This window comes from Petromyzon marinus, chromosome 23, assembly GCF_048934315.1.
Source record: "Petromyzon marinus isolate PM22_M1 ecotype Great Lakes invasive population chromosome 23, UKy_Petmar_22M1.pri1.0, whole genome shotgun sequence".
In the NCBI taxonomy this organism is placed as follows: Eukaryota; Metazoa; Chordata; class Hyperoartia; order Petromyzontiformes; family Petromyzontidae; genus Petromyzon; species Petromyzon marinus.
This window is the reverse complement of record NC_133689.1, coordinates 1,335,046-1,361,341: the sequence shown is the minus strand read 5'-3', so window position 1 is coordinate 1,361,341 and position 26,296 is coordinate 1,335,046. Positions and strand designations below refer to the sequence as shown.

The 26,296-nt window shown below is 46.3% G+C and overlaps 1 protein-coding gene across 1 annotated transcript; it reads left to right on the top strand.

Moving 5' to 3' along the window:
• The first annotated feature begins 13,092 nt into the window (after positions 1-13,092).
• Positions 13,093-24,075, top strand: LOC116945139 (transmembrane protein 14A-like). The gene is made up of 5 exons (XM_032959306.2): positions 13,093-13,187; positions 14,875-14,973; positions 15,949-16,050; positions 20,013-20,100; positions 21,227-24,075. Exons 1-5 carry the CDS (start codon positions 13,097-13,099, stop codon positions 21,264-21,266), a joined length of 420 nt encoding a protein of 139 aa, XP_032815197.1. The 5' UTR covers positions 13,093-13,096; the 3' UTR covers positions 21,267-24,075.
• Positions 24,076-26,296: the final 2,221 nt, after the last annotated feature.

The following is a 26,296-nucleotide window of genomic DNA, read 5'->3' as shown; positions in this document are numbered from 1 at the left end:
CAGTGTAAGTCTATGGGTCTCTGTGTAAGTGTTATGGTCTCTTAGTGTGTTGGTCAGTGAGAGTCTATAGGTCTCTATGTAAGCCTATGGGTCTTTGTGTAAGTGTTTTGGTCTCTTAGTGTGTTGGTCAGTGAGAGTCTATAGGTCTCTATGTAAGTCTATGGGTCTCTGTGTAAGTGTTTTGGTCTCTTAGTGTGTTGGTCAGTGAGAGTCTATAGGTCTCTATGTAAGTCTATGGGTCTCTGTGTAAGTGTTTTGATCTCTTAGTTGTGTTGGTCAGTGAGAGTCTATAAGTCTCTATGTAAGTCTATGGGTCTCTGTGTAAGTGTTTTGGTCTCTTAGTGTGTTGTTCAGTGGGAATCTATAGGTCTCTATGTAAGTCTATGTGTCTCTATGTAAGTGTTTTGATTCTCTGAGGCTATGGGTGTCAATGTGAGTCTGTGGATACCCGTGTACGTCTATTAATTCACCGGGCTACCCCTGAAGCCATCTGCTGGCTCACTCTTCAACCTCGACCCTGCTGATCAACTCACCCCCCTCCCCCTCTGCCTAACGAAAGAGGAAGAAGGCTTCCCCTGCTCTTCTGAGCGAGTACAGCCTCGAAACATACGCAACAGGTCTCCGCGTGTGCAAACGGGACGTCATTTGGGTTTGAAAGGCAATATGCGGGTGGACCAGACGATCGGGAAATTAGAGAGGCACACACCCAACGGCGAAATGCGAAGGCGTCTTGTGAAGCCCGCCTAGCCGTGCCAAGGCGAGCTTGCTGGCGGAGGATCATTGCCACTGTGGACGTGTGTGTAGGCAGCAGTTGTGTTTTTTTTTTAAATGTTTACTTGTCTGTGTTATGCATGTGCGTGTCGCGCGTGATGCTGGCCACCCACCCCCACCTAGAAGGCTTTCTAGGTGCTACTCGCGAACAGCACTTGTGCCAACAGTCTGGGAAGGCTATAAGGGGGATCTTTGTCTTTGTGGCTGTGCGTGTGTGCGTGGGGAGTGGTAGCCTCGCGTTCAGCGTGCCGCGCCACGAACCCACCGAGCTGAGCGATACCTGTGACGATTATCTGAATCGGTCCTGGGCGTCATCCCGAGGTCGACTCAGCGTCAGAATAAGTACCTGGTGTGATGTGGAAAAAACATCGACCCTGGGGAGACAAATGCGGTCGGGCGTGGTGCTAGCCATCTAATCCGCTCGTGTGCCGTGCAGGTTTTCACAGGTGCTTGTCTGACAGCACTTGCCCCAACAGTCAGTGTGAGCTACACAGGGGATCTTTGTCTTTGTGCGTGTACGTGCCGGTGCGGTGTTGTGTAATTAGTTTGTGCGAAGCGTTAACTCAATACCAGTCGATGTTGTCGTCGGCTGGTGCGAGTGTCACAATGCACCTGGGATTTATAAGCCCCTTTTGAAATGATTAATGACAAGCACCATATGGATTATGACCGGGTCTTAAATATAGCTTTTCATAATAATTTTCATATATATTCTCATTTAACCCTTTTTCATGCATGAATTATTAAGAGCGAAACTAAAATTCGGTGTTTCGGGTTTAATTTGAAATTTGGAGTAAAAGGAAAAACCGCGGACGTGTTCAAAGCGTTTAATTTAAATGGTAGCGGTCCACCCCGGCGGTCGTAAGGCCTCGCAGGGTGAAAACTCTCATCGCAAGTCGACGATTGATAATTTGCCAAACATCCCCCAAATCTAGGATTACAGATCTCGGGAAAGTTGTTGGTGCGCCTTCTCTGGCTGGCGTCCCGGACCCACGTCTGTGGATTTCCGCGCCTCTGTGCGAAAGCCGTGCGCGTCATCAATTATGCAGCATTGTGCGATTCAATTTGCATAAATTACAAAACGCGAAAATATAAATTCATTACTTATTTACTGTCGCGGTCTGGGATAGCGGACTTGATGCATGACAGTGTAAAACTATCAGCATTGTTCTATCGTTGTTATTCGTGATAATGTATGTGCATGTTAAATAATACCTTCTGCGTTTGATCTAAAACTGGCTTGTGCCGTCATTTATTATGCATCTGTAAACGTATTGCATTTTCTTCTGACCTTTTCTCAGGAGCTGGGATTCATTTGACGATAGCTCTGCATGTGGAATTCATCTTGAAAAAAACCGAGATGCAGCTAAGCCAGATTAAACAAGCAACGCAGAGTGCGGTTGGCTGAGTGGGGTAGGTGAAGTTAGGTGAGTGAGGGTAGGGGAGTGGGGCTCGGTGAGTGGGGCTCGGTGAGTGGGGTTAGGTAAGTGGGGCTGGGTGAGTGAGGTTAGGTGAGTTGAGGTATGTGAGTGGGGTAAGCTGAGTGAGATTAGGTGAGTGGCGTTATGTGAGTGGGGCTAGGTCAGTGGGGCTAGATGAGTGGGGCTTGGTGAGTGGGGCGAGGTCAGTGAGGCGAGGTCAGTGAGGCTTGCTTAGTGGGTTAGGTGAGTGGGGCCAGGTGAGTGAGGTTAGGTGGGTTGGGGTAGGTGAGCCAGCATTTTATGGGTTTTACAATTACTTTTTACGGCTCATGATACTTTCATTCGATTGGCGCATTTAAGCATCAGTTACTTATGCTTTATGCAAATAATATACTATTGAAATTATAATTAATGTAACATTTACACTGGTGGGCTGCACAGAACTAGACAAACATGACCACGGAATATTAAAAAAGTGCAAACGAGATGGCAAAACGAGAGAGAAAACGACCCTTGAATCAAAGCGTCGTCGTGCATCGTGCCAATTCATGGAGTACTCCTGGAGGAGAACCGTTAATCATTAACCACACAAGCCATGTTAGTGGGTCCACTGGTGGGCTCAGCGGTGCGGGGTAAGGAGCGCGGATGATGAATGGTGGATGCGTGCCGATATCTCTGCGCACGCTTCGTCCAGTGGCAGCGTGAGCCTCCCGGTAGCGCCGGGGAGTCGCGTGCCGCCCGGTTTCATAGCGCAAGTGGCCAAACCACTGGGCCATCGTCCCATCAAACAAAACAACAAAAAAGCACCGGATAAATTTAGATTCTTTGGGTCTTAAATTTCGCTGGGGGCGCCTTGTGATCAGCTTGGGCCTAGTAGAGGAGGGCCAGTGGGATTATCAGTGTCCACAAACCGTCCTCACAAGACCCGCACTGGAAACACGCCCGTGGTTGGTGTTGGTGTAATGAATTAATCGTATGCAGCTGCACGTGATTAAACCGGGTTCTCAAGCCCAGTCACCAATGATTCGCCCCCCCCAAAAAACACCCCATCACATCAACTTTGGCTTGTTACGAAATTTGGCTAAAATTCCAGCACCGAGGATTAAACAGGCAGGTTTAACTGCCTCGCGACCACCATTTCTTAGTGGCAGAGCACGTGGAGCACGTGCAGCAGTGCGGCGGCCCTCGTGTGACTAACCTGACGGAACGTCAGAAGTACGTCTGTGATGTCAATTTGAGTGGGCTGTTCTATAACACGGGGTAATGCACTGCTCGACACACACACACTTTAGAATGGGCACTTCGTCTCTTGACCTGACACAAATAGCTCATCCATCCATGAGCGTCTGCTCAGGGTTCGGAGGTCAATGGTCAGCTCATGCTGACACTTCCTCTGGGCACAAGCCCTCTGCGATCCCCGTGCTGGCGTGGGTCCACGCCTCGATGTCACCGCCCGCCCGCCCGCCACCGCTACATCCGTCTTTGTCTTCTTCCTCTTGCCCGTCTGCCTTCGATTTTCCAAGCAGCGGGACGTGTACGGTGGGTGGGCTCGCCGTGAGCCTCGTGCCACACGTTCACAGCGTGTTCCATCTTGTCCCGCCCCCCCATCAAATGACCAATTGTAACGATCTGAGGAAACACGCCCAAGAAAAATGTGGTCAGAACAAAAATACCGAGAAGAGATGATGACAGTCTGGCATCTGCGGCGAGAGGAGGACTCCACGAATGTCCTCGCAAGCAAACGAGGAACTCCACGTGGAGGTGGAGAACTCCAAACCTCAGGCTTGCGGGGATCTCTTCCACCGGACGTAAATGATCTCCATCGGCTGAGATGTGAGGAAATGAGTAAAGGTTCACGGGTCGGGCGCGAGATTGGCGAGACCGTCACGCCGCTGAGAAACGTGAAAACATTCCACGGTTGTTGCTGTTTGAAATAACAATAGTAATGATGACGATAACACAACAAACGTATCGTGGTATGCCTCACTGAACCTGCCCTTTGGCTATCCCACAGCGGCCCCGCCACAGCAGAAATGCAGCAGCGTGGTAAAACACGGAGTAGCGTGGTAAAACACGGAGTAGCGTGGTAAAACACGGAATAGCGTGGTAAAACACGCAGCAGCGTGGTAAAACACGGAGTAGCGTGGTAAAACACGGAGTAGCGTGGTAAAACACGGAATAGCGTGGTAAAACACGGAGTAGCGTGGTAAAACACGGAGTAGCGTGGTAAAACACGGAGTAGCGTGGTAATACACGGGGTAGCGTGGTAAAACACGGAGTAGCGTGGTAAAACACGCAGCAGCGTGGTAAAACACGGAGTAGCGTGGTAAAACACGGAGTAGCGTGGTAAAACACGGAGTAGCGTGGTAAAACACGCGGCTCTCTCGTTTCAGGTGAATAAAGTAGCCGCGTCGCTGCGCGGTTTCTTTACAGAAGCCAACACGCCCCACATCCGAGTGGCTAAATACACTAAAACCCACCGCAGACAGGCCCCGCACAGAAACACATAAATCAGAGCGGTTCGTCTTGAAAGCTCCTCCTTTTGACCGTGCGGATGTAATGAGGCTGCCGTCCCCTCCGCTGTCAGTGGCTGTGGTTACAAAACAATTGCTGCTGTAGCAAACGACTCGGTGTGAGATTCCGCGGTTTTCCCATCGTAACCCTCGTCGCCTCTGTTGGATGCCGCTCCTTTGTGCGTGGAACACCGCGCACCTTATGTTCCCCTGGGCACTTGTTGCAAAGGGAATCTGGATTTTTCTTTTGTAACAACCTACACCCGAACAGATGGAAATGAACAGGAAACAGTGGAAAGTTGTGTCTCCACGTTGAGAAGTCTGCAAACTCCAGGAGGTGACTGGCTGAGCCAACCTCCGACTGGGATTTAACCAAGTTCAATGTCCTTGATTTTACCAGGGAAGCCTCGATACATCTCAAGACTCTGTTTTCCAGGAAGATCGCGCATTTACGCGTTCGACACATTTCCATCAATGAGTGTTTCTCGTTTTGCACGCGTGTTGCTGCGAGGCTCATTCCTGCCAGTGGTGTGGATTGTGGTGTGGTCATACCGAACGGTTGAGAACCACTGATTTTACAATTGTTCAAAGTTTATATGCCCCCCCCCGCCCACAAACAAGGTCACGCGAGAGTGCTGCCTCTGCATCTCGAAGCGGGGCTGCTGCTTTAGTCTGCGGACGCTGGCGTGCGGAGAGAGTCGCGGGGCACCGCCCGCCGGTCGTGCCTTCCGGAGGCGTCTCGCGTCGATCGATCACCGCCCTCGCAGAAGCTGCGAACACGGCCGCGGACGTTTGCGCGCAGCTCTCCACCCTCTCGCTGAGGAATGAGACCGCGGTCCCGGTGGTGGCATCCATGAGATTTGATCGCTGGGGGAAGGAAGGCGGGGAATGAAAAAAAAACCCTCACAGACCCCAGACTCGCCGGTCCGATGACTGGTAATTGTTTGAGCCACCTCTGAATCCTCCGGGTCTCGATGGACGCTTGGGAACTTCGGGGGCTACAACGAGCGGCGCTACCTACTTCAAGGGATCTCAGATGTAGTTCTGTGATATCCGCTTCCATGCACCCTTCCCTAATACAGACTTACGAATGGATTTTTCATCTCATGGCATGACACCAACAGCACGTTCGGCATAACATTGTGGGAAAAGACGAACACAACAAAGCACGTCGTCACGTTAGATTGTTAAATGCAATCTCGTGTCTTGAAAAAAAAAACCCACACGGGTCTGTTTACTCGAGGATGTGCGGTGAGCGTTCGTGTTTTAGCAGCAGCAGCAGCCTCCTCTCTCGGTTGCACGAGTTGTGGTGGTTGTCTCTCTACCTCTTAACGATTTCATTAACATTGCACGTGGAAGTGACCCCGTGGTACTCGGCTGGTGTGTGGGCAGCGGAGGACAACAGTCACCCGGTGCATTTGCCGCAACTGCCGCTGCCGTCTCTCTCTCAGCTCGGCAGAATCTCCTCTCCACCGCAACCCCCCCCCCCCCCCCATGTTTACGCTGCATTAGGGATGGAATTTTAATGGAGCGAGTGCATTAAGTGCTATAGAGATATATTTTTTTAATGAAGAGTTCCGTAAACTGCGCTTACATTATTCATCCATTTCATGTCCATTTTAAGGAACGGTCGTGTTCGAGATGGCAGAGGGTTGCGAGACGCCCGTGTTTGGAGACTGCCTTCTCGGGCCACCGTGCAGCTTTCTCGTTTTGACCAAAACACATTCTCCTGCGGAGGGAGGAGCTGGTAGGGACGTTGGATTGCTCGGTCAATGGACAGGGTCAACGGCGGCGTGGTATATTCCGCAAATATGCCCGACTGTGAGGGCGGGCACAAGCCGGCGTGAGTAGGTTAAACGTTGAGTTATATAAGGGCACCACGGGGTGACCAGCCCCTCCCCACCCAGCCCCACCCCTCCCACCCCCCACTCTGCCCCACCCTCCCCACCCAGCCCCTCCTCACCCAGCCCTACCCAGCCCCTCCCCACCCTCCCCACCCAGCCCTACCCTCCCCACCCTCCCCTCTCCACCAAGCCCCACCCCTCCCATTTTTTGATGCACGACGGACGGACACAATAATCCCCTGTGGGCCGGTGTAACCAGAGGTTCCTACCAGTATAAATAGTTGGCACAGTAGAGGGCACAGATGGTGCATCTGCCAGTCCTCTCGGTCGGTCAAACCACAGCACCTGGGCCTCTCTCGTGACCTCCTCCTGTCAGCAGCGAGCCTTCGACACTTCACGTGGCATCAAAGTGCACCTGGCCTGGCACAAGCGCCGTGGTGACGTCCCCGCCACTTAGTGTTGAATTTTGTTGTCAATGCAGTGGTGGAGCCTGCGAATTGAGGGCCCAAAGTGAAAATATCGCCCCCCAACCCCCTCTCCAATGATCAACTCCTTGTGAGATGAGAGAAGAGAGCAACTACAGTTGAGCTAGAGATGTGAGAGGAGATGGAGACAAGACACAGAGATGGAGTGAGATGAGAGGAGATGGAGACATGAGACAGAGATGAAGTGAGATGAGAGATGGAGACATGAGACAGAGATGAAGTGAGATGAGAGGAGAGATGGAGACATGAGACAGAGATGAAGTGAGATGAGAGAGGAGATGGAGACAAGAGACAGATATGGAGTGAGATGAGACAGGAGATGGAGACATGAGACAGAGATGAAGTGAGATGAGAGGAGATGGAGACATGAGACAGAAATGAAGTGAGATGAGAGGAGATGGAGACATGAGACAGAGATGAAGTGAGATGAGAGGAGAGATGGAGACATGAGACAGAGATGAAGTGAGATGAGAGGAGATGGAGACATGAGACAGAGATGAAGTGAGATGAGAGAGGAGAGATGGAGACATGACACAGAGATGAAGTGAGATGAGAGAGGAGATGGAGACATGAGACAGAGATGGAGTGAGATGAGAGAGGAGATGCAGACAAGAGACAGATATGGAGTGAGATGAGAGGAGAGATGGAGACAAGAGACAGAGATGAAGTGAGATGAGAGAGGAGATGCAGACATAAGACAGAGATGGAGTGAGATGAGAGGAGAGATGGAGACAAGAGACAGAGATGAAGTGAGATGAGAGAGGAGATGCAGACATAATACAGAGATTAAGTGAGATGAGAGAGGAGATGGAGACAAGAGACAGAGATGAAGTGAGATGAGAGAGGAGATGCAGACATGAGACATAGATGAAGAGAGATGAGAGGAGATGGAGACATGATACAGAGATGAAGTGAGATGAGAGAGGAGATGCAGACATGAGACAGAGATGAAGTGAGATGAGAGAGGAGATGGAGACAAGAGACAGAGATGAAGTGAGATGAGAGAGGAGATGCAGACATGAGACAGAGATGAAGTGAGATGATAGAGGAGATGGAGACAAGAGACAGAGATGAAGTGAGATGAGAGGAGATGGAGACATGAGACAGAGATGAAGTGAGATGAGTGGAGATGGAGACAGAGATGGAGTGAGATGAGAGGAGAGATGGAGACATGAGACAGAGATGAAGTGAGATGAGAGGAGAGATGGAGACATGACACAGAGATGGAGTGAGATGACAGAGGAGATGGAGACATGAGACAGAGATGGAGTGAGATGAGAGATGGAGACATGACACAGAGATGGAGTGAGATGAGAGAGGAGATGGAGACTTGACACAGAGATGGAGTGAGATGAGAGGAGAGATGCAGACAAGACAGAGATGAAGTGAAATGAGAGGAGAATGAGACATGATACAGAGATGAAGTGAGATGAGAGAGGAGATGGAGACATGAGACAGAGATGGAGTGAGAGGAACGGATGAGACACTTGTAATTAAATGTGAGAGATGTTGATTTGAAGCTTTCGTGACTGCAGGAATCCATACTCTTTGGTTCTTTCGGTAAAGTGACGTAGATATAAAATAAAATAAATCACGACGTTTCGGTCGCAACACAAACGTCCATCCCCACCTGATGATGGACGCTTGTGTTGCGCCCGAAACGTCGTAATTTATTTTATTTCATACCTACATGACTTTACCCAAAGAACCAAACCGTAGAGAACGTGAGAGATTTAATTTTGATTTAAAGCTTTCGTGACTGCAGTAATTCATATTCTTAGTTTTTTCGGTAAAGTCACGTTGAAGAGAAACAACAGAATAACAAAATATATATAAAACAATAAAAAATTCTCACGACGTTTCGACCATAACTCAAACGGTCATCATCAGGTGTGTCGGTTTGCATAAATTTATTTTAAAACCGCATATTTATTTATTTATTTATATAAAAAATACCGTTTGCGTCACGCGCAACGATTGGCAGTTTGCCCAGGACTAGTCCATCTATTTTTTGAAAAGAGGAGGGGGGAGACGAATTTTTTATGTATGCTGTCTGAAAGCCACTGTAAGCGTGAACAATCAATCAAGAACTGAAATGATTTATCAAATCTTTCCAATGATTGCTAAGATAGAATCCATCTTCTCGGTTGAAATTGTCTCTGTGCTTGTATATGTGGATAGCCTCATGAACGAATCTCTCATGAAGCCAGATGGCTTACAAAGAACCTCCGTCTTGGAAAAGTCAATGGCATGTGAGCCTACTGAATTAGAACAATGATCTGCTACGGCCGAGGTGTTGGTCCTACCGTGTTTAAGGTCTGCTTTATGTTCACGAATGCGGTCCGAGATATGGCGTTTGGTTTCTCCAATGTAACTACTACCACAGAGGCAACTTAGTTTGTAGACACCAGGGTATTGTATGTCCGGAATCACATCTTTTACAGACGGAACCAGATCACGGATTTTATGTAATGTGTTGAAACGGACCTGGATCTTGTGTTTATTCAAGATTTTGGAGATCTTTTTTGTGATCCCAGCAATGTAGGGTAAAGTGATGGTTTTGAAAGGCTCCTCAAGAGGGTTCTTCTTCATGGTTTGAGTGATAGCTTTGCGGATTGTATAGTCGGAGTAACCATTAGCCCTAAGAGCTTGGTGTACGTGCTTGAGTTCACTGCTTATGTGTTCCTGGTCGGATATGCATTGGGCTCTATGATACAGAGTCTTGATGAGAGAATTCTTCTGTGATGGATGGTGGTGGGAATCCGGTTTCAGATAAGCATCCGTATGGGTAGCTTTCCTGTAGACAGAGTGGCTCATTGAACCATCAGGTCTCTTTTTAATTAGGACATCCAAAAAAGGTATCTTGCCATCTATTTCGACTTCCATGGTAAATCTGATGGCTGGGTGTATGGAATTGATGTGGTCGAAGAATTGGTCTAGAGCAGGCCGGCCATGTGGCCAGATGACAAAAGTGTCATCCACGTACCTCTTCCATAAGGTTGGGCGCAGAGTGGCAGTCTGGATGGCGTCAGTCTCAAATTTCTCCATGAAAATGTTAGCTATAACTGGAGAAAGGGGGGAGCCCATTGGGGTGCCCTCAGTTTGTTTGTAGAAAGTTCCATTCCAAGTGAAGTATGTATTGGTTAAACAGTGTCTCACCAGGGGGGGTACCTCAGTGTTTAGTCCTTGATGAACCAAGTCTTCAATGATTGCAATGGTGTCAGGTACAGGAACCTTGGTGAATAAGGAAACTACATCAAAACTGACAAGCAGGTCGTCTGGGGACAGGGAAATACCCTTGATTGTTGATACCAGGTGAGTAAAATTTTGTACCGCAGAGGTGGTCTTTCCAGTGAAAGGACGCAGGATTTCAGACAAAAAACGAGCTAGTTTGTAGGTAGGGGAGCTGATAGTAGAGACTATGGGACGAAGAGGTGTATCAACTTTATGTATTTTTGGTAAGCCGTATAATCTTGGTGGCCTGGCAGCAGAAGGTTTCAACGAAAACTGTTTAGATTGATCAATTAATGCGGTTGAATCAGAAATTATTTTGTTGGTTTGTGTGACGAGGCTGTTGGTGGGATCTCTTATTAATACAACAACAAAATTAAAGAATTACTCGACGATGGTAGTTATACAAAAATAAAAAGAGATCCCACCAACAGCCTCGTCACACAAACCAACAAAATAATTTCTGATTCAACCGCATTAATTGATCAATCTAAACAGTTTTCGTTGAAACCTTCTGCTGCCAGGCCACCAAGATTATACGGCTTACCAAAAATACATAAAGTTGATACACCTCTTCGTCCCATAGTCTCTACTATCAGCTCCCCTACCTACAAACTAGCTCGTTTTTTGTCTGAAATCCTGCGTCCTTTCACTGGAAAGACCACCTCTGCGGTACAAAATTCTACTCACCTGGTATCAACAATCAAGGGTATTTCCCTGTCCCCAGACGACCTGCTTGTCAGTTTTGATGTAGTTTCCTTATTCACCAAGGTTCCTGTACCTGACACCATTGCAATCATTGAAGACTTGGTTCATCAAGGACTAAACACTGAGGTACCCCCCCTGGTGAGACACTGTTTAACCAATACATACTTCACTTGGAATGGAACTTTCTACAAACAAACTGAGGGCACCCCAATGGGCTCCCCCCTTTCTCCAGTTATAGCTAACATTTTCATGGAGAAATTTGAGACTGACGCCATCCAGACTGCCACTCTGCGCCCAACCTTATGGAAGAGGTACGTGGATGACACTTTTGTCATCTGGCCACATGGCCGGCCTGCTCTAGACCAATTCTTCGACCACATCAATTCCATACACCCAGCCATCAGATTTACCATGGAAGTCGAAATAGATGGCAAGATACCTTTTTTGGATGTCCTAATTAAAAAGAGACCTGATGGTTCAATGAGCCACTCTGTCTACAGGAAAGCTACCCATACGGATGCTTATCTGAAACCGGATTCCCACCACCATCCATCACAGAAGAATTCTCTCATCAAGACTCTGTATCATAGAGCCCAATGCATATCCGACCAGGAACACATAAGCAGTGAACTCAAGCACGTACACCAAGCTCTTAGGGCTAATGGTTACTCCGACTATACAATCCGCAAAGCTATCACTCAAACCATGAAGAAGAACCCTCTTGAGGAGCCTTTCAAAACCATCACTTTACCCTACATTGCTGGGATCACAAAAAAGATCTCCAAAATCTTGAATAAACACAAGATCCAGGTCCGTTTCAACACATTACATAAAATCCGTGATCTGGTTCCGTCTGTAAAAGATGTGATTCCGGACATACAATACCCTGGTGTCTACAAACTAAGTTGCCTCTGTGGTAGTAGTTACATTGGAGAAACCAAACGCCATATCTCGAACCGCATTCGTGAACATAAAGCAGACCTTAAACACGGTAGGACCAACACCTCGGCCGTAGCAGATCATTGTTCTAATTCAGTAGGCTCACATGCCATTGACTTTTCCAAGACGGAGGTTCTTTGTAAGCCATCTGGCTTCCATGAGAGATTCGTTCATGAGGCTATCCACATATACAAGCACAGAGACAATTTCAACCGAGAAGATGGATTCTATCTTAGCAATCATTGGAAAGATTTGATAAATCATTTCAGTTCTTGATTGATTGTTCACGCTTACAGTGGCTTTCAGACAGCATACATAAAAAATTCGTCTCCCCCCTCCTCTTTTCAAAAAATAGATGGACTAGTCCTGGGCAAACTGCCAATCGTTGCGCGTGACGCAAACGTTTTTTTTTATATATATAAATAAATATGCCGTTTTAAAATAAATTTATGCAAACCGACACACCTGATGATGACCGTTTGAGTTATGGTCGAAACGTCGTGATAATTTTTTATTGTTTTATATATATTTTGTTATTCTGTTGTTTCTCTTCAACGTGACTTTACCGAAAAAACTAAGAATATAACGTGAGAGATGTTGATGAGAAAATGGAAAAGCGATGCCAGTCAATATAGAGATGAGATTAATTGAAAAAAAGCCAACAGATTCATGAAGATCGCAGCCTTAGAAGGGTAACACAGCAACTCGAGCGCATGGGAGATGGAGACCGCCTCTTATACCACGGGACCTGCTCGGAATGAAACGCAAACCTGCCAACCCCTGATCAGTGCCCTACCTTATTACATACAAATTCAGACCGTATTTATCACCCTGTGCTCTTATAAATCTCAACGTTCATCCTCCAAAGTCCCACCACAATGGAGAAACACAAATAGACTACAACATTTGTGCCCGTATTGTGAACGGCTGTACGCTCCGTATGGACCTGAACCTCAATTTGCCTGTGCAAGGACACGGGGTTAAACCCAATGGGCTAACAGCTATGGAAACGTAAAACATGCTTCCTGATTAACATTTAAAAATTTGACACGTGAATCGTTACCAAAAGGTCAATTGTTTATTTTTTTACCTTACCCAGCTTATTATTTTCACGAGGAATTGAATTGTTCAATTATTTCGTTCATAAATTTTAAAAAGCTATTTATTAATATATCTCATCATTTATGCGTGACGTCACAGCCCGCTTTCTGATTGGTCCGTCCCGCTCAGTGGGCGTGTCCTCTCGGGACGACATACAACACGAACCCGGCACCGGTAAACTTCCCTCCGCTGCTTACATTTATCAAACATTTAATAATCGCATTGTAAAATATCAACATTCATGTGTAAAATATCAACATTCATGTGCCCAACGACTTGCAACGCTGTTCCTTTAATAACCGCGCGCGTTTTGTATCGTTTTGACGTTGGCGGCTTTAATTCAAGCGGGAGCGGCTCCTTCGCACTCCGTCTAAAGGCTTCTGGCCTAGCCGCTTTAACAACTGTAACAACGATAACAAAGTCTACACTGTTTCATTTTTATTACGGTCCTATTAGACGCCGCACACTGACGGATTAAACGAAAATAAACCCCGAGAAAACGTCACTTATCGCCGAATGTTAGACATGTCATTCGGTATGCGCCGGAGACTTTGAAAGCTAAGCAAGCGTTGAGCCTGGTTATATGGATAGCGGAGTTGTTTCGGCCGCGTGGTGGACAACAGAGGGAGCTGCAGCAACAACAACAACATTAACTTGGACTGTACTCGTATGCTCCCCACATTCACCAACTCGCAGTGACCAGAGTGGTGAAGTATGGTTAAACAAATAACACCCACGATCTGCCACGGCGTTAGGAGGAGACCCTCATCCAGCAGTCGTTTGGCCGGGGGCTGTATACGCATGACCTGTCCGTGTTACCAAGGCTGGACTGAGCTCGCCATGATAACGTGGAATTTAGACCGCTGGCTCAGCCTTCCAATGCTAATTTGAGAGGTGAGACGTCTCGAATGTGCATTCCTCCACGTGGGCAGTCATCAGCCGTGATCAATCCACTGCTGGATGAAGGCCTCCCCAAGTCTTCGCCAACCCCCAGGGGTCTGCGACGCAACAATCCATCTCTGCTCCTCCACACGAGGCTGATTGAATCCTTCCGCCAACCTGCGATGGACGTCCATCTCGGCCGTGTTGTTTCCTTTGGCTGCCACGCCATCGTTTGTCTCCACCACCTTTATTTAATCTCTTTTCGAGAAGACTTATTCGACACAAACCCACTTGGCAGGAAATATGACGCCCCTAGCTTTTGCATGGTCTTTATATAAGCCGCGAGTTCCATTTCTGCCTCTGTGTAACTCCAATCGTTCACTTTTCCATACTTTTCTTTGTGCACCTTACAGCTTTTGTTCCATTTTTTTGTCAGTGTTCATGTTTGTGATCCAGGTGTCAGCAGTAGGTATGGTACATTTGTTCTGGACAAAGGAATGTGTAATTGTCTTGGGGCTTGACGTGAGGAATGCATGAAACAGCCCTTTTCAACAAACCTACAACAAGCAGTGTAAAGTAGTTTTGTCAATTCACTGCTGCACGAAGACCTCTGTGTTGGTCATACTTCTCCACGCTGGTCGGTGCAGGTTTGGTTGAGTCGGGAAGGGTGCAGGACTAATTCATATATATCTCGCACTAATGTTTACCGGTTCGATTTCTACACTAATCGGATAACCACAAAACTAGTTGTAAAATAAAGTATCTTTCCACATGTGCCACTGGACTGGAGGTGATGGACAAGGGTTGGGGTGATTTCTTTAGCATCATCAGTCATGAAAAGTTGGCATGGGGGACACCTTGACTAAGATGCAAGACATCTAATGGCCATGAGATTGACTTTTTTTATTATTATTAAGTAAACGTGCAGTATTTCTTCAGTGAAAGTTACAACCACTAGCATGATGCCTTTGTGTTGCAGATTTCCAAAATACATTTGTAGCCATGGCGATTGACTGGTATGGCTTTGGATTTGGCTCCTTGGTGATTGCTGGTGGGGTTCTTGGCTACAAGAGGAAGGGTATGTATGATCTACACTCGCTGCGTGATTAACCCAAACGTTTGATACCCGACCACGGCTAATGTCAGTGGCGTGTTATATTGGAACTGGTTGCCAAACCGCATTGACCAGCGTATTGATTTATAGCTGCCGCTCTATTCATGTCAATATGAAGTACGGACAAAAAACCTCCCATGACTATGTATGAGGAAGCATTACCCCAGGGATGGATTGATAAGGAGCTGCAATGTTAATTTTGTTTAAATGTACTGAACACCTAGCAGTGGAGAGACAGTGGTAGAAAATGATGGCGAGCTATTTCAGTCGAGTTGTCAATGTATGACACGTGAACATCAGTCTGCTGTATTATATCCGAGTACATCTTTTTGTGCTTTGAATATTAAATCTAAGATGTCTGCTTGTTTTGGCTCATGTCTTGTCGATTTTTACAGATTTTTTGTACACCAAGGCTTTATGAATAATGGTAATACTGTACCTTCAGTCACATTTAATTATACATGAATACATAAATATGTAATTTCAAATACCATATTAAATATTTAATGTTCTTTATCTTCGTAATTTTATAGTCTGTAATGTTCAAAATTGACACGTGCCTTGAGATGGCAATTAAAGAAAGAACAATGTAAGACCCAGTTATTAGCTTAGTATTAAATATGAATCACAAATTGACAACGAAATGAGTGCACATTTAAGTTGTTAACCCATTCAGATTTGCAATCGCATTTTTAAAGCCCATATCTCCTGAAATCTACGATATTTGCCATTTCCTTCAGTGCCAATTTCCTCTTGGGTGATGGAGCAGAATACAATCCGCTGTGGAGATGAAATTGATGAAATCACCTTTTGTGCAGCCGCTGCTCGCTGAATTGTTACACTGCAGGGCCATGAGAGATGGAGATGACTTGGGGAGCGGGCTCATCCAGCAGTGGATTGAACATAGCCGATAATGGAGTTTTCCATGTCTGTTTTCAGGCTCATTTCCGTCCCTGATTTCCGGCTTGATCTTCGGACTGCTGCTGGAGTTCGGTGCATTCCAGCTCTCCTTTGACCCGAACAATATTCTGCTATCTTTAGGTACGTTTAATTTCCTCTACAGTGGGCAAAGTCTACACGCTTGTGTGTGTGCGCACGTGTAAGTGACCGTTTCGTCACCGTGTGTTCTTGGCAGTGGACACTTTCCATTAGCCGGCGTATTTCACATTCTTCCTGCTATGTAAATGTATTTCAAAGTTTAAAGACATGCACAGAAAACTTTATCCAACCTACTAAAATGAGCACGTTGGGCAGTGATGTGGCCCAGCTGCAATGGGTTTTCCGCTTGTTGTCGAGGTTCATTGTTTGAAGCCGGAAAGCCACCCTGGACAAAACTGTTGGTGTGTTAACTGTAGAATACGTGCCACCTGCTTCACAGTGGGCATTAAAGATCCCTTGACATCATTCTAAAAGAGTGCGCCGGTGTCATTATCCACATTTTACAAATTTGAAAAGTTATCCACTAATTTCTGAATGGGAATTGCACTTAACAACATTGCCCCCTATAGGCAGACTATATATTATTGTGAGACTTAGTGTCTTCGTGGTAGTCCTGTGCTGTAATAATTACACGAATAGCAAATCTACGCAGTAATTTTTATAAAAATTTCCATGTACTCTTGATGTGGAACTCAGAACTCCACGTGATCATGGTTTCTTGTGCCAACTGCTTTATTGTCAGCATAACGATGCACGTGATCGGGATGTGAAAGGTGATTTAAAAATGTCTTTATAAAATATCTCAAAGAGGTTTTGTCGCACCCTTTGAGAACTATTTAAAAATTACTTTCTTTAATATCAAAGAGTATAGTTTTTACATAAAGACTTAAGGGTGTTGCCTTTAAATATGCAATGGAAGATAGTTAAATAACACGTTTTTTTCATACCTGGGTGGATTGATGATAAAGGAGTTAGCGCATTGCGACAAACCGGGCCACCTGAGTTAAATTCCTTTCGACAGCTTACATCTGTGGCGAGTGATAACTGATCTGGTTCTGTGCTCTGGGCTTCCTCCTATTCCTTCACCAACCCCCAGTGAGCAGTGCGGTGTTGTCTGGTCAAACAAACTCCATAACCAATATGGTGTCGGGAGGCCTCCATTCAGCAGTGGACTGACAAAGGAATATACAATTTTGTAATGTTATAGTTCTACATGGTGTCTTGTACATATGGAACACTTGTCTGTGACATTAGGACTCCCGAGTAGATATTTAGACAAAGCTTAAGCCCATAAACCTTTAATACACAGGAGCTCCATGAGATACATTTTTCTCAGCCAGTTAATTGTTTTGTAGCTGATAAATGTCAACGTGACACCAACGTAGAAATCTTTGTAGAAATGTTGTTGGTCAGCATTTCTGCATAAATGTCATTGCCTGAGAGCAAAGGAGCTCTGTGTTTGACACAATTTTAGGAAGCTTATTGCAAAGTTACATTCCTAATCCACTTCTTGAAGCCCTTGACACGAGCAGTGACAGTAGCCATGTGGGGTTATGGAAGCCCTAAGGGTGGGTTATTGCACAGCACCGCTTTATTTGCTGCCCTCGGTGACCTAAGCAGTAATGGACCATCTGCGCAAATCTAAAGGCATGATGCCGGTGGAGGTGAGAGCTTTGGCTGTGATGGGGAACGCTCGTGTAGTTAAGACGCATGCGTTATATAGCCCTACAGAACAGAACACGATTGAATTCACCCCATGCACCCGGGAGGTGATTGTACCCCCCCCCCCCCGCCGTGTGCTTGCTTGTGATCCGTATAGACGACCTCTGTAAGCAGCCACCTAATGTGTGGGCCTGTTTGCTTGTACTCTGAGAGCCATCGCCACAGAAACTCATTACCCTCTGGCTTTGCAGACCCTGGTGTCAGCATGTTTGTGTTTCATTAGATTTGGTGTTGTGTTTGAAAGTTTGCATTCTGGCATATACTGTACAGTATGTCTACACGTGTGTACATGTATATGATTAAACAGTATGATTGCAATCTTAGGAGTGCCCATATATGGTTTGAGTGAACTATGGAGTACGTATTAAACAGCTCTTCCCTGTGTTGTGATTGTTTTTTCAGTTGTGCTCAAGATAAATATATTATACGAATGTGGAGAAAATATAGTTTGTCATAAATTGAACAAAAAAATCCCCAAAATATTGATTTAAACAATAACATCTTCCATCGTTGCTTCCACTGAATTGGCAAGCAGTGGAATTGTGATTGATGTCTGCTCTTGGCTTTGCTTCTCCCCGTGGAATTACATGTCAAATAAAACCTGAAGCGAGAGTGTGGCGTGTGGCGTGTGGGTTGTCCACGGGGCTGAGCATCTCTTCAGGTCAAAGTTCAGCTTGGGTTACAGCCCCGGGGTAATAAAGGATCGTTGTGTGTGGCACCTTTGGTTCGCCTGCCAATGATTGTGCAAAGAAACTTCGATTGAGTCTTGAGCTATGCTTACACACCCATTATTTCGTTAGTTTCTTACCAGGTAAGGCCAACTGAGCTATGTAACTCTTTTTCAGAGCAACCTGGCCACAAATGATTGCTTAACTTTAAACGAAACCACACCTGATCTGTGTTTGGTCAATCTTGGCTTGTTTCTTGTCCCAGTCATCGAATCACCATTGCATTTGGTATTCACCCAATTCTTTTGGGTTATAGGCTTTCACGAAGGAGGTACTTTTTCACAGACATGGTCTGCAGTATTTTCGGAAGTCAGCAATGTTGCTATTGGTAATCCAAATTGAGTCATTCGCCGATAGAATTAAAAACGTGTCAAATTTGGACCATGACTTCGTCACACAATGGCTTACTTATTTCAGCTGACGTAATGGGATCTGTAACGTCCACTGTGAAGCGGACGGTGAATAGTATTTCGTGGTTAATTCACCTGCGGGACCTCGACAGCAAGTTGCAAATGAGCTAGCACAGCACCGTGTCACCTCCCCAGCGTTCTTGCCGCGTGGACCCACTTCCTCCTCTCCGTCCCTTGGTTTCCCTTAGCTGCCGCAGGGCAGTTATCGTAATTTATTTTTTTGCAAGGTTTAATGCAATCCCGGACGAGCTTTACGCTATCTCAAGCTAAAATCTATAATTTTTTTGTAGTTTTCTGCACTGTTTCTTTTTTAAATGATGAATACACAACCCTGAATTCGACCTACTTTGAGACACACCGACTGTGTGACATCACGACTGTTTCTAAGGGCAACCCGGGTAAAAGCAAATAGCTCATCCTGGAAAGTGAGCCATGTAGCCCAGTGCTACATGACCTAGTTGCACATGGCTAGGCTTGGCAAGGCTGCAATGGGAAACTGGGCTGTGCCCACCTGCCCAGTTAGCAATCGGGGGCCGGACTGCCATTAAGTGGTTGTGATAACACGGCAGCAGATTTAGCCGAGCTCACCGAGGTATGAGGGTGTCCAGTGTGTTATATGAAACAGCGGAAACATACCATTTTTCACACAACAAAGAGAGCTAGGTTAATGGACCCTGCACAGACTGCAAGGGAAGCCCTGTGTAGTGCCTCGTTGTGGAGACATTCCTCTGCCACGGTATGTTGTTGTGCAGCACCATACCTCTTACAGGCAACCACAATTATTTCTAAATCTTTTAATCCAAATGGTTATTGCTGCCACCTGTTTTTACGGCGTTGTGGCGTATGTAAGCCATCCTATTATTTACTAAATTTCCTGTTTAAACAACACGTACACCACGAAGCATTTCTCGCCAAAAAATAGATATAGTGATGTAAACGTGAACAGAGTTGCTGAGATTCGGTGCGATAGCCGTCGTCAATTGCGCACGACATCTGCCAAGTGGTGGTGACGTCGGCACGGTGCCGGTGCAAGGCTTGGTGTACTGCGACGCTCAACAGAGCAGTTCAGACACATTGGCACGATTCCCTAGAACAGACCTGTACATAGCGAGGTGTGCGGGCGCTTTCACATGCACGTGTGTACGTAAATTGCGTGGACAGGTATATGTACGCAATGACCGCATTGACTGACGGGTGTGTGCAGTTGTGTCAGTGGTGCTGGGCTTGGTGATGGGAATACGCTTCCAAAAGTCGGGCAAGGTTATGCCCGCCGGACTGGTTGCTCTTCTCAGGTAAAGCACTCGGCACGCACGTCACTTTGCTCACCAAGCCTGGCGTGCACCATCTCCCCCGGTAGGACAGAATTGCGCAGGTGCACAGTGCATGACCCAGATACGCAAGCTTGCAGAGCTCATTCATTTTCATCAGAAGCAATTTTGCTCTCGGGCTATTTTGCCAACGAGCACAATTTGCAACCGCAACGTTTCCCAAATTGCTTATGCGAGAGGCATATCCGCGACAGGGTAATTGAAGAGTCCATGCCGACTGTTATTTAATGGCATTTGGAGTGGTTGCACACTCCCTGTTAATTTTCATATCACGATGTAAATATGTAAACACAATTAAGCTTTGCACGCTTTAATTACGCGCGCTGAGCGAAGCCGCTGCAGAGAATTGGCGCTGGCTGTCTTGTGGCGCTCCTGCCTTCCGCCATCAGAGCCCCGTGAGAGTCACCGGCTAATGCATCTCCGAGAGCGGCTCTCCGTACCGCGTCTAGCGGCCTTAGGAGCAGATGGGACGGCAGGGTGGTGGCGCAGTTGTAACACTTGTGCCTCGCAGCAAGAAGGGTCTGGGTTCAATTCCCGACTCGGACGCCTTGCTGTCCAAAATTGTTATGTTCTCCCCCTGTTCTGTTTTGGCTTCCTCGAATCCCCATTGCTAACTGGTATTGGCTAAAAGAGTCTTGAAACTCAGCGAGGCTTTCCTGTTTAAACAATCATAATAATCATATGTTAATATAAAAAATGCAAGGAAAGCCAGCAGGGGTAGTGAATGTGTCACAAAGGCATCTCGGCAGCTGTTGGTTAATTTATGCATCGCTCTGGGTGCGTGCGTACGCTTAATCGTCGAGAGAAAGCAGACTGTGGAAGAGTAACGTTGTGCCGCATGCAATGCTTATGCGAGCGCCGAGGGCTTCCAAAGTGCGTATTGCTCTTAACGCGCAAAAATATACAGTGCATTCGCACACTCACACCGCGACGTAATAAAGTATGTTCTTGAATATTAAAATTAAATGCGATTGTTTATAACAGCACTGAATCCAAGCATTCAGTGGTAAACAGAACACAAGCACAATGGCATGTCCCTAATGCGTGAACTGTCTGTTGAGAGTATGAATTTTCCCGTCTTGTTGCTTAGCATTTTGAACCTCGGACGACTGGTGCTCAGACTGCTGTGACGCCCGTTTGCCTGCCGTGGCGGCGGCGTCTTTACGCCCGCTCTTGGTGAGCGCTTCTCGTCGGTAATGACTCGTGCAGACGCCAAGACGACAGGTCGCTCGCTGCGAGTGTAAGTTGCGATCGGATTGGCGTGTGCGTCACTGACGAACGTGAAGATATTAACCCTTGAGATTTTTAAGAGATTCTAAAGAGGGCAGATGAAATTATATATTTGTTTTGTCCTATCCTCACTTTCACGTCAATAATTTCCATGTTTAAACACCCAGCCCGTTGTGGGTTTGTGATGGGGTTGATTACTTAAGTGTATGGCGTGCCTGAGCTCTGAAGCAGCGAAGCCACCGTACGTGACGAGTCGCGTGTTGCTGCTGCTGCTGTTTGCTTGCGTTCAATTTAAAACGAGCGCTCTGTGCCGTCTCAGAAATTGCTTCACGCGACTGCTTTTTTTGGAAGCCGATTTGTGCGGATCCCATGGAATACCAGCGGCTCGCTCCTGCATGGAGTGTTTAAGCCGACTGCTGTGGCGATAACAAAAAACACCCATTTAGGGAATGATTTTCAGCCAGAAAAGTAAAAAAATTACCTCAAGTATGGAACTCTGCCAGCCGCATTGCAGGATTATAGCTTTGTAGTTTGGCTCTCAAGCGCTGCACTTCAGACTTTCAAAGTGTCAAATTTGTATGCTGGATAATTACCCTATTGAAGTTATTGTTGCCAATGTGTAAATTATGTACTGGGGTAGTGGGTGTCTTCTTAAACATACACAATGCCTGTAAATTTAAATCTTTTCACCCAATGTTTTTCCAATTGTGTTATTGGCGTCACAGCACGAGACCAATAATCCATTTAGAAATTTCACATCAGTTCAGCCCCGCGTGTTAGAAAACAGCCTCTTGAAGCAGACATTGTAGAAAGATCCCTTAAAGTGACCTCTGGTCCACACAGAGACAGCACATTCACACCCGTCCTGCTTCGGGTGTAGCAGGACGGGTGTCACCTGACAGTCAAACAGATATTTTTCATTCTCAGAACAAAATGTAGTCAAATAAGTGCTAAATTACTTTAAAATAAGATATTTTTGTAGTGCGACTATATTGGTAACCAATTTCTGAGTTCCTCACTTCACTACTCTTGAGTCCGCAGCAGTTTCCTGGGCTCGAACCCAGGCTCTCATCATTGTCAGCTCAGCGCTCTGACTTCTGACCATCGACCCACTAGATTAGAGAACCCGGTTTTTGAACCTTGGGCTTCTGCCGAGCGGAACTTTGGTATCCTTAACAAAGACCTCCACAGCATTATGTGGACGTAGTTCCAAAACGAAGATCTTCCATGAGGCCACGTGAGAAACATTGTGCAGAACAGCAGTGCACGATCGGCATCACTTCCCATGGCTCCCGCAGAGAGCTTGAGTTCGCGCGAGCGCAAGTATGTTTCAAATTACCGTCTCCCATGCTCAATTTGCTTTACTCTGGTATTGCTTTGTCTTCAGTGAAGCCCTGAAATCCTGGATTTAACCACCGCTGTTTCACAACCTGCTCATCACACGTATTTAAAGTGTGAAGCACATTCAGAAGTGCTCTGTTTAATGCGCCAAAGTAACAAAGAGAACCAACTCACGGCCAAGTGAAAAGTCCTGGCATTTTTATTTGCTTGCGCCTCTTTGTACATATTGGCCGCAGCACCTACAGATGCTCATCGAGTCCCTTTCCAGTCATCGCCACCAGCCATGATCAATCCACTGCTGGGTGCAGGCCCCTCTCCAAGCCGTCACGATCTCACTGCCATCACGGTACCACTTGGCAATTCAAATGGCAGGTAGCGTATCGGTTGCGTCTTGCCTGGTGTGGCCGACTGTCACTGGCCGCGTGCTCTTTAAGCTGTGTCGAAGGCTCTAGCCCTACGCACGGCGTTTGCCTTCGTGTCAAATCGACGCAGCTCAGGAGATCACCGCGAGTCATTTTACGTGGATCCTAAAAAAACCCGCAGGCAATTTGCGAACGAAGCTGGTGTTATTTGGGATGAAGGTTGTGTTTTTTCGTCTGCGCTGTACTGCCGTTGTGGAGCTTTGTCAGGGTAAACGCCGAGACAACTTGTATCGTGTAACGACCCGCGGGCACAGGAGCGTGCAGGCTTGATGGCAGGAGCAACACTGGGGCCCCGCACCGTGACGGCGGCTGGCAATGCGTATCACAACTCGTTGGCACGTTGCCGAAGTGTCGTACGTAGAGAAAATACACTCGTCTATAATTTAGTAATGCGGTCTCATGAGAGCGCTCTAATAAGCTGAGATGCCATTAAAAGGCGTCGAACACATCCTTAGGGAGATTAGCAGGCATCATGTAAAATGGCATGAGCACAAATCTCTGTTGATGCTCAATGCAGGGGTGCAGATGCGTACAGTTCTTGCACCGTTTCATTCCGAAAAATGTAACCCGCACTGCTTCAGGTGGATGTGAATAATATTTTGAATTTTACGATTTGTTGGTGTGTTTTTTACTAAAAGAGCACAATTCCTGGTTCGGGTGATTTCAAGAAGGAATCGCATTCAATGTTTTTTTTTCACATTTGGAGAAGCGTTGCGTTTCAGCGTAAGTTGATAATACGTAGGGCGTGTTGCTAAAGCTGCGTTGAGTGCACGTCCCGCTTGAATTGTGATTGCTTCGCGTCTGCTGCATTGTACGCTTTGATCTGTTTTATAAGACATGCACGCGGTAATATACAGAAAAAATGCGATTGATGTTCAATAATCCCTTGTGAAGTGCCACAAGCAAGAAATCTCGGAAAATAAATTCAAACTCCATTTCTCCACAAGTGTGTTTGACTTTGAGGCGAGGTGATTTTATGCACATAATAAATTATCTTGCAGTGCACGGGTGCATCTGTGGGGTGCAGCCTGGAGGTAGTGTCTCTGATGAAACGAGACCGAATGTCAAGCCAGCTGTTTGAACTCAGAATGTCGGCTTTCATGCCTCTCCGCCCCTGCCGCTGCATCTGCAGCCGGCCCACGCACGTGCAGCCCTCGGTAGACTCACTTCTGGCTGGGTGCCTCCCCACGCCTGCATGTGTTGTGGGGGGTTATTTTGCTCCGCTTCATGGTGATCGCTGCGGGTTTAGGAGGGTGGGGGAGCATTTACGTGGGGGCAGGGGAAGTGCAGTGCGATGGATTTTGATCCGCTGCCCTCTGCTGCCTGCAACATAACCTCGCAGCAGTAGCAGCAGTCGATACCGGCTGTTGTGCGTGGCGATCGCCCATTCAAACACGACACAGACTCAAACCTGCTTAGCTTCGGAAGAAGTATGACGAGATCGGGTGCGTTGCGGATGATTTTGACCGAGGCTTATATTGTGATGCAATTGCACATTAAGCTGCGAGTGTATTTATGTATTCTTGGTTCTTCGGTAAAGTCACGTAGAAGGGAAACAATAAAATTCTAAAAATATAAAATAATAAAATTATCACGACGTTTCGACTGCAACACAAGCAATCATCATCACCACCATCCATCTCAGAAGAATTCCCTCATCAAGACTCTGCACCATAGAGCCCAATGCATATCCGACCAGGAACACATAGCCAGTGAACTCAAGCACGTACACCAAGCTCTTAAGGCTAATGGTTATTCTGATTACACAATCCGCAAAGCTATCACTCCAACCATGAAGAAGGACCCTCTTGAGGAGCCTTTCAAAACCATCACTTTACCCTTCATTGCGGGGATCACAAAAAAGATCTCCAAAATCTTGAATAAACACAAGATCCAGGTCCGATTCAACACATTACATAAAATTTGTGATCTGGTTCCGTCTGTAAAAGATGTGATTCCGGACATACAGTACCCTGGCGTCTACAAACTAAGTTGCCTCTGTGGTAGTAGTTACATTGGAGAAACCAAACGACATGTCTCGGACCGCATTCGTGAACACAAAGCAGACCTGAAACACGGTTGGACCAACACCTCGGCCGTGGCAGATCACTTATAATTCAGTAGGTTCACATGACATTGACTTCTCCAAGACAGAGGTTCTTTGCAAGCCATCTGGCTACCATGAGAGATTCGTTCATGAGGCTATCCACATATACAAACACAGAGACAATTTCAACCGAGAAGATGGCTTCTGGCTTAGCAATCATTGGAAGGATTTGATCAACCATTTCGGGTCTTAATTGATTGATCATGCTTAAGGTGGCTTTCAGACCGCATCCATTATTTTTCGTCTCCCCCCTCCTCTTTTCCGAACATAAATGGACTCGTCCATCTGAACAAACTGTCAAATCGCTCTCCGTGGTGCTAACGTTAAAAAACTGCCACTTTTTTCAAATTTTCTTGTGGTTTTCACAACTGATGATGATTGCTTGTGTTGCAGACGAAACGTCGTGAGAATTTTATTGTTTTATATTTTTATTATTTTATTGTTTCCCTTCTACGTGACTTTACGGAAAGAACCAAGAATATGAATCCCTGCAGTCACGAAAGCTTTAAATAAATTTTTTTTTATTTATGTACTGTATGTTGAACTTCGTTCGCACCGTACGTAGTCAACCGTGCTCATCAGAGGTGCGAGTGGCATTTAATCATGCTTACGTAAAGTCGACTACGTCCTTTATAACAAAACGTATTGTTTTTTGTGTTTACTCTTGAAATTAAACATCTCTCATAACATTTGCTCGCATTAAATTTTGCCATAACGGTTTTTATCCGTAAAATAAAATGGTCAGATGGAGCCCCGTTGTCTTAATATCAACGAAATAAAATGATTGCTTTCAACATTATTTTGCATTTAAGTTTTACAAAAAAATTATTCATACCAGCCAGGATCTATCCACTGCTGGATGAGGTCTTCCCAGGCCGTCACGATCTCATGGTCTCGCGAGGCAGCAATCCATCGATCTGTTCATGAGTAGACCTTATTTTTCCGTCACTGGTGGGTGCCCTCTCCGCTGTATTTTCTCATTTGGCTGCCACTCCACCGTCAGTCTTGACCACCGCCCAGCATTCGTCTTTGTGATGTTTCCTGCCCAAGCCCACTTTTA

Bases quoted from the DNA above. Each gene is read 5' to 3' on its own strand.
- LOC116945139 (XM_032959306.2), top strand. From the start codon at position 13,097: ATGCGTGACGTCACAGCCCGCTTTCTGATTGGTCCGTCCCGCTCAGTG. The intron at 13,188-14,874 runs GTAAACTTCCCT...TTTGTGTTGCAG, and splicing joins ACAACACGAACCCGGCACCG to ATTTCCAAAATACATTTGTA. The intron at 20,101-21,226 runs GTAAAGCACTCG...CTTGTTGCTTAG, and splicing joins GGACTGGTTGCTCTTCTCAG to CATTTTGAACCTCGGACGAC.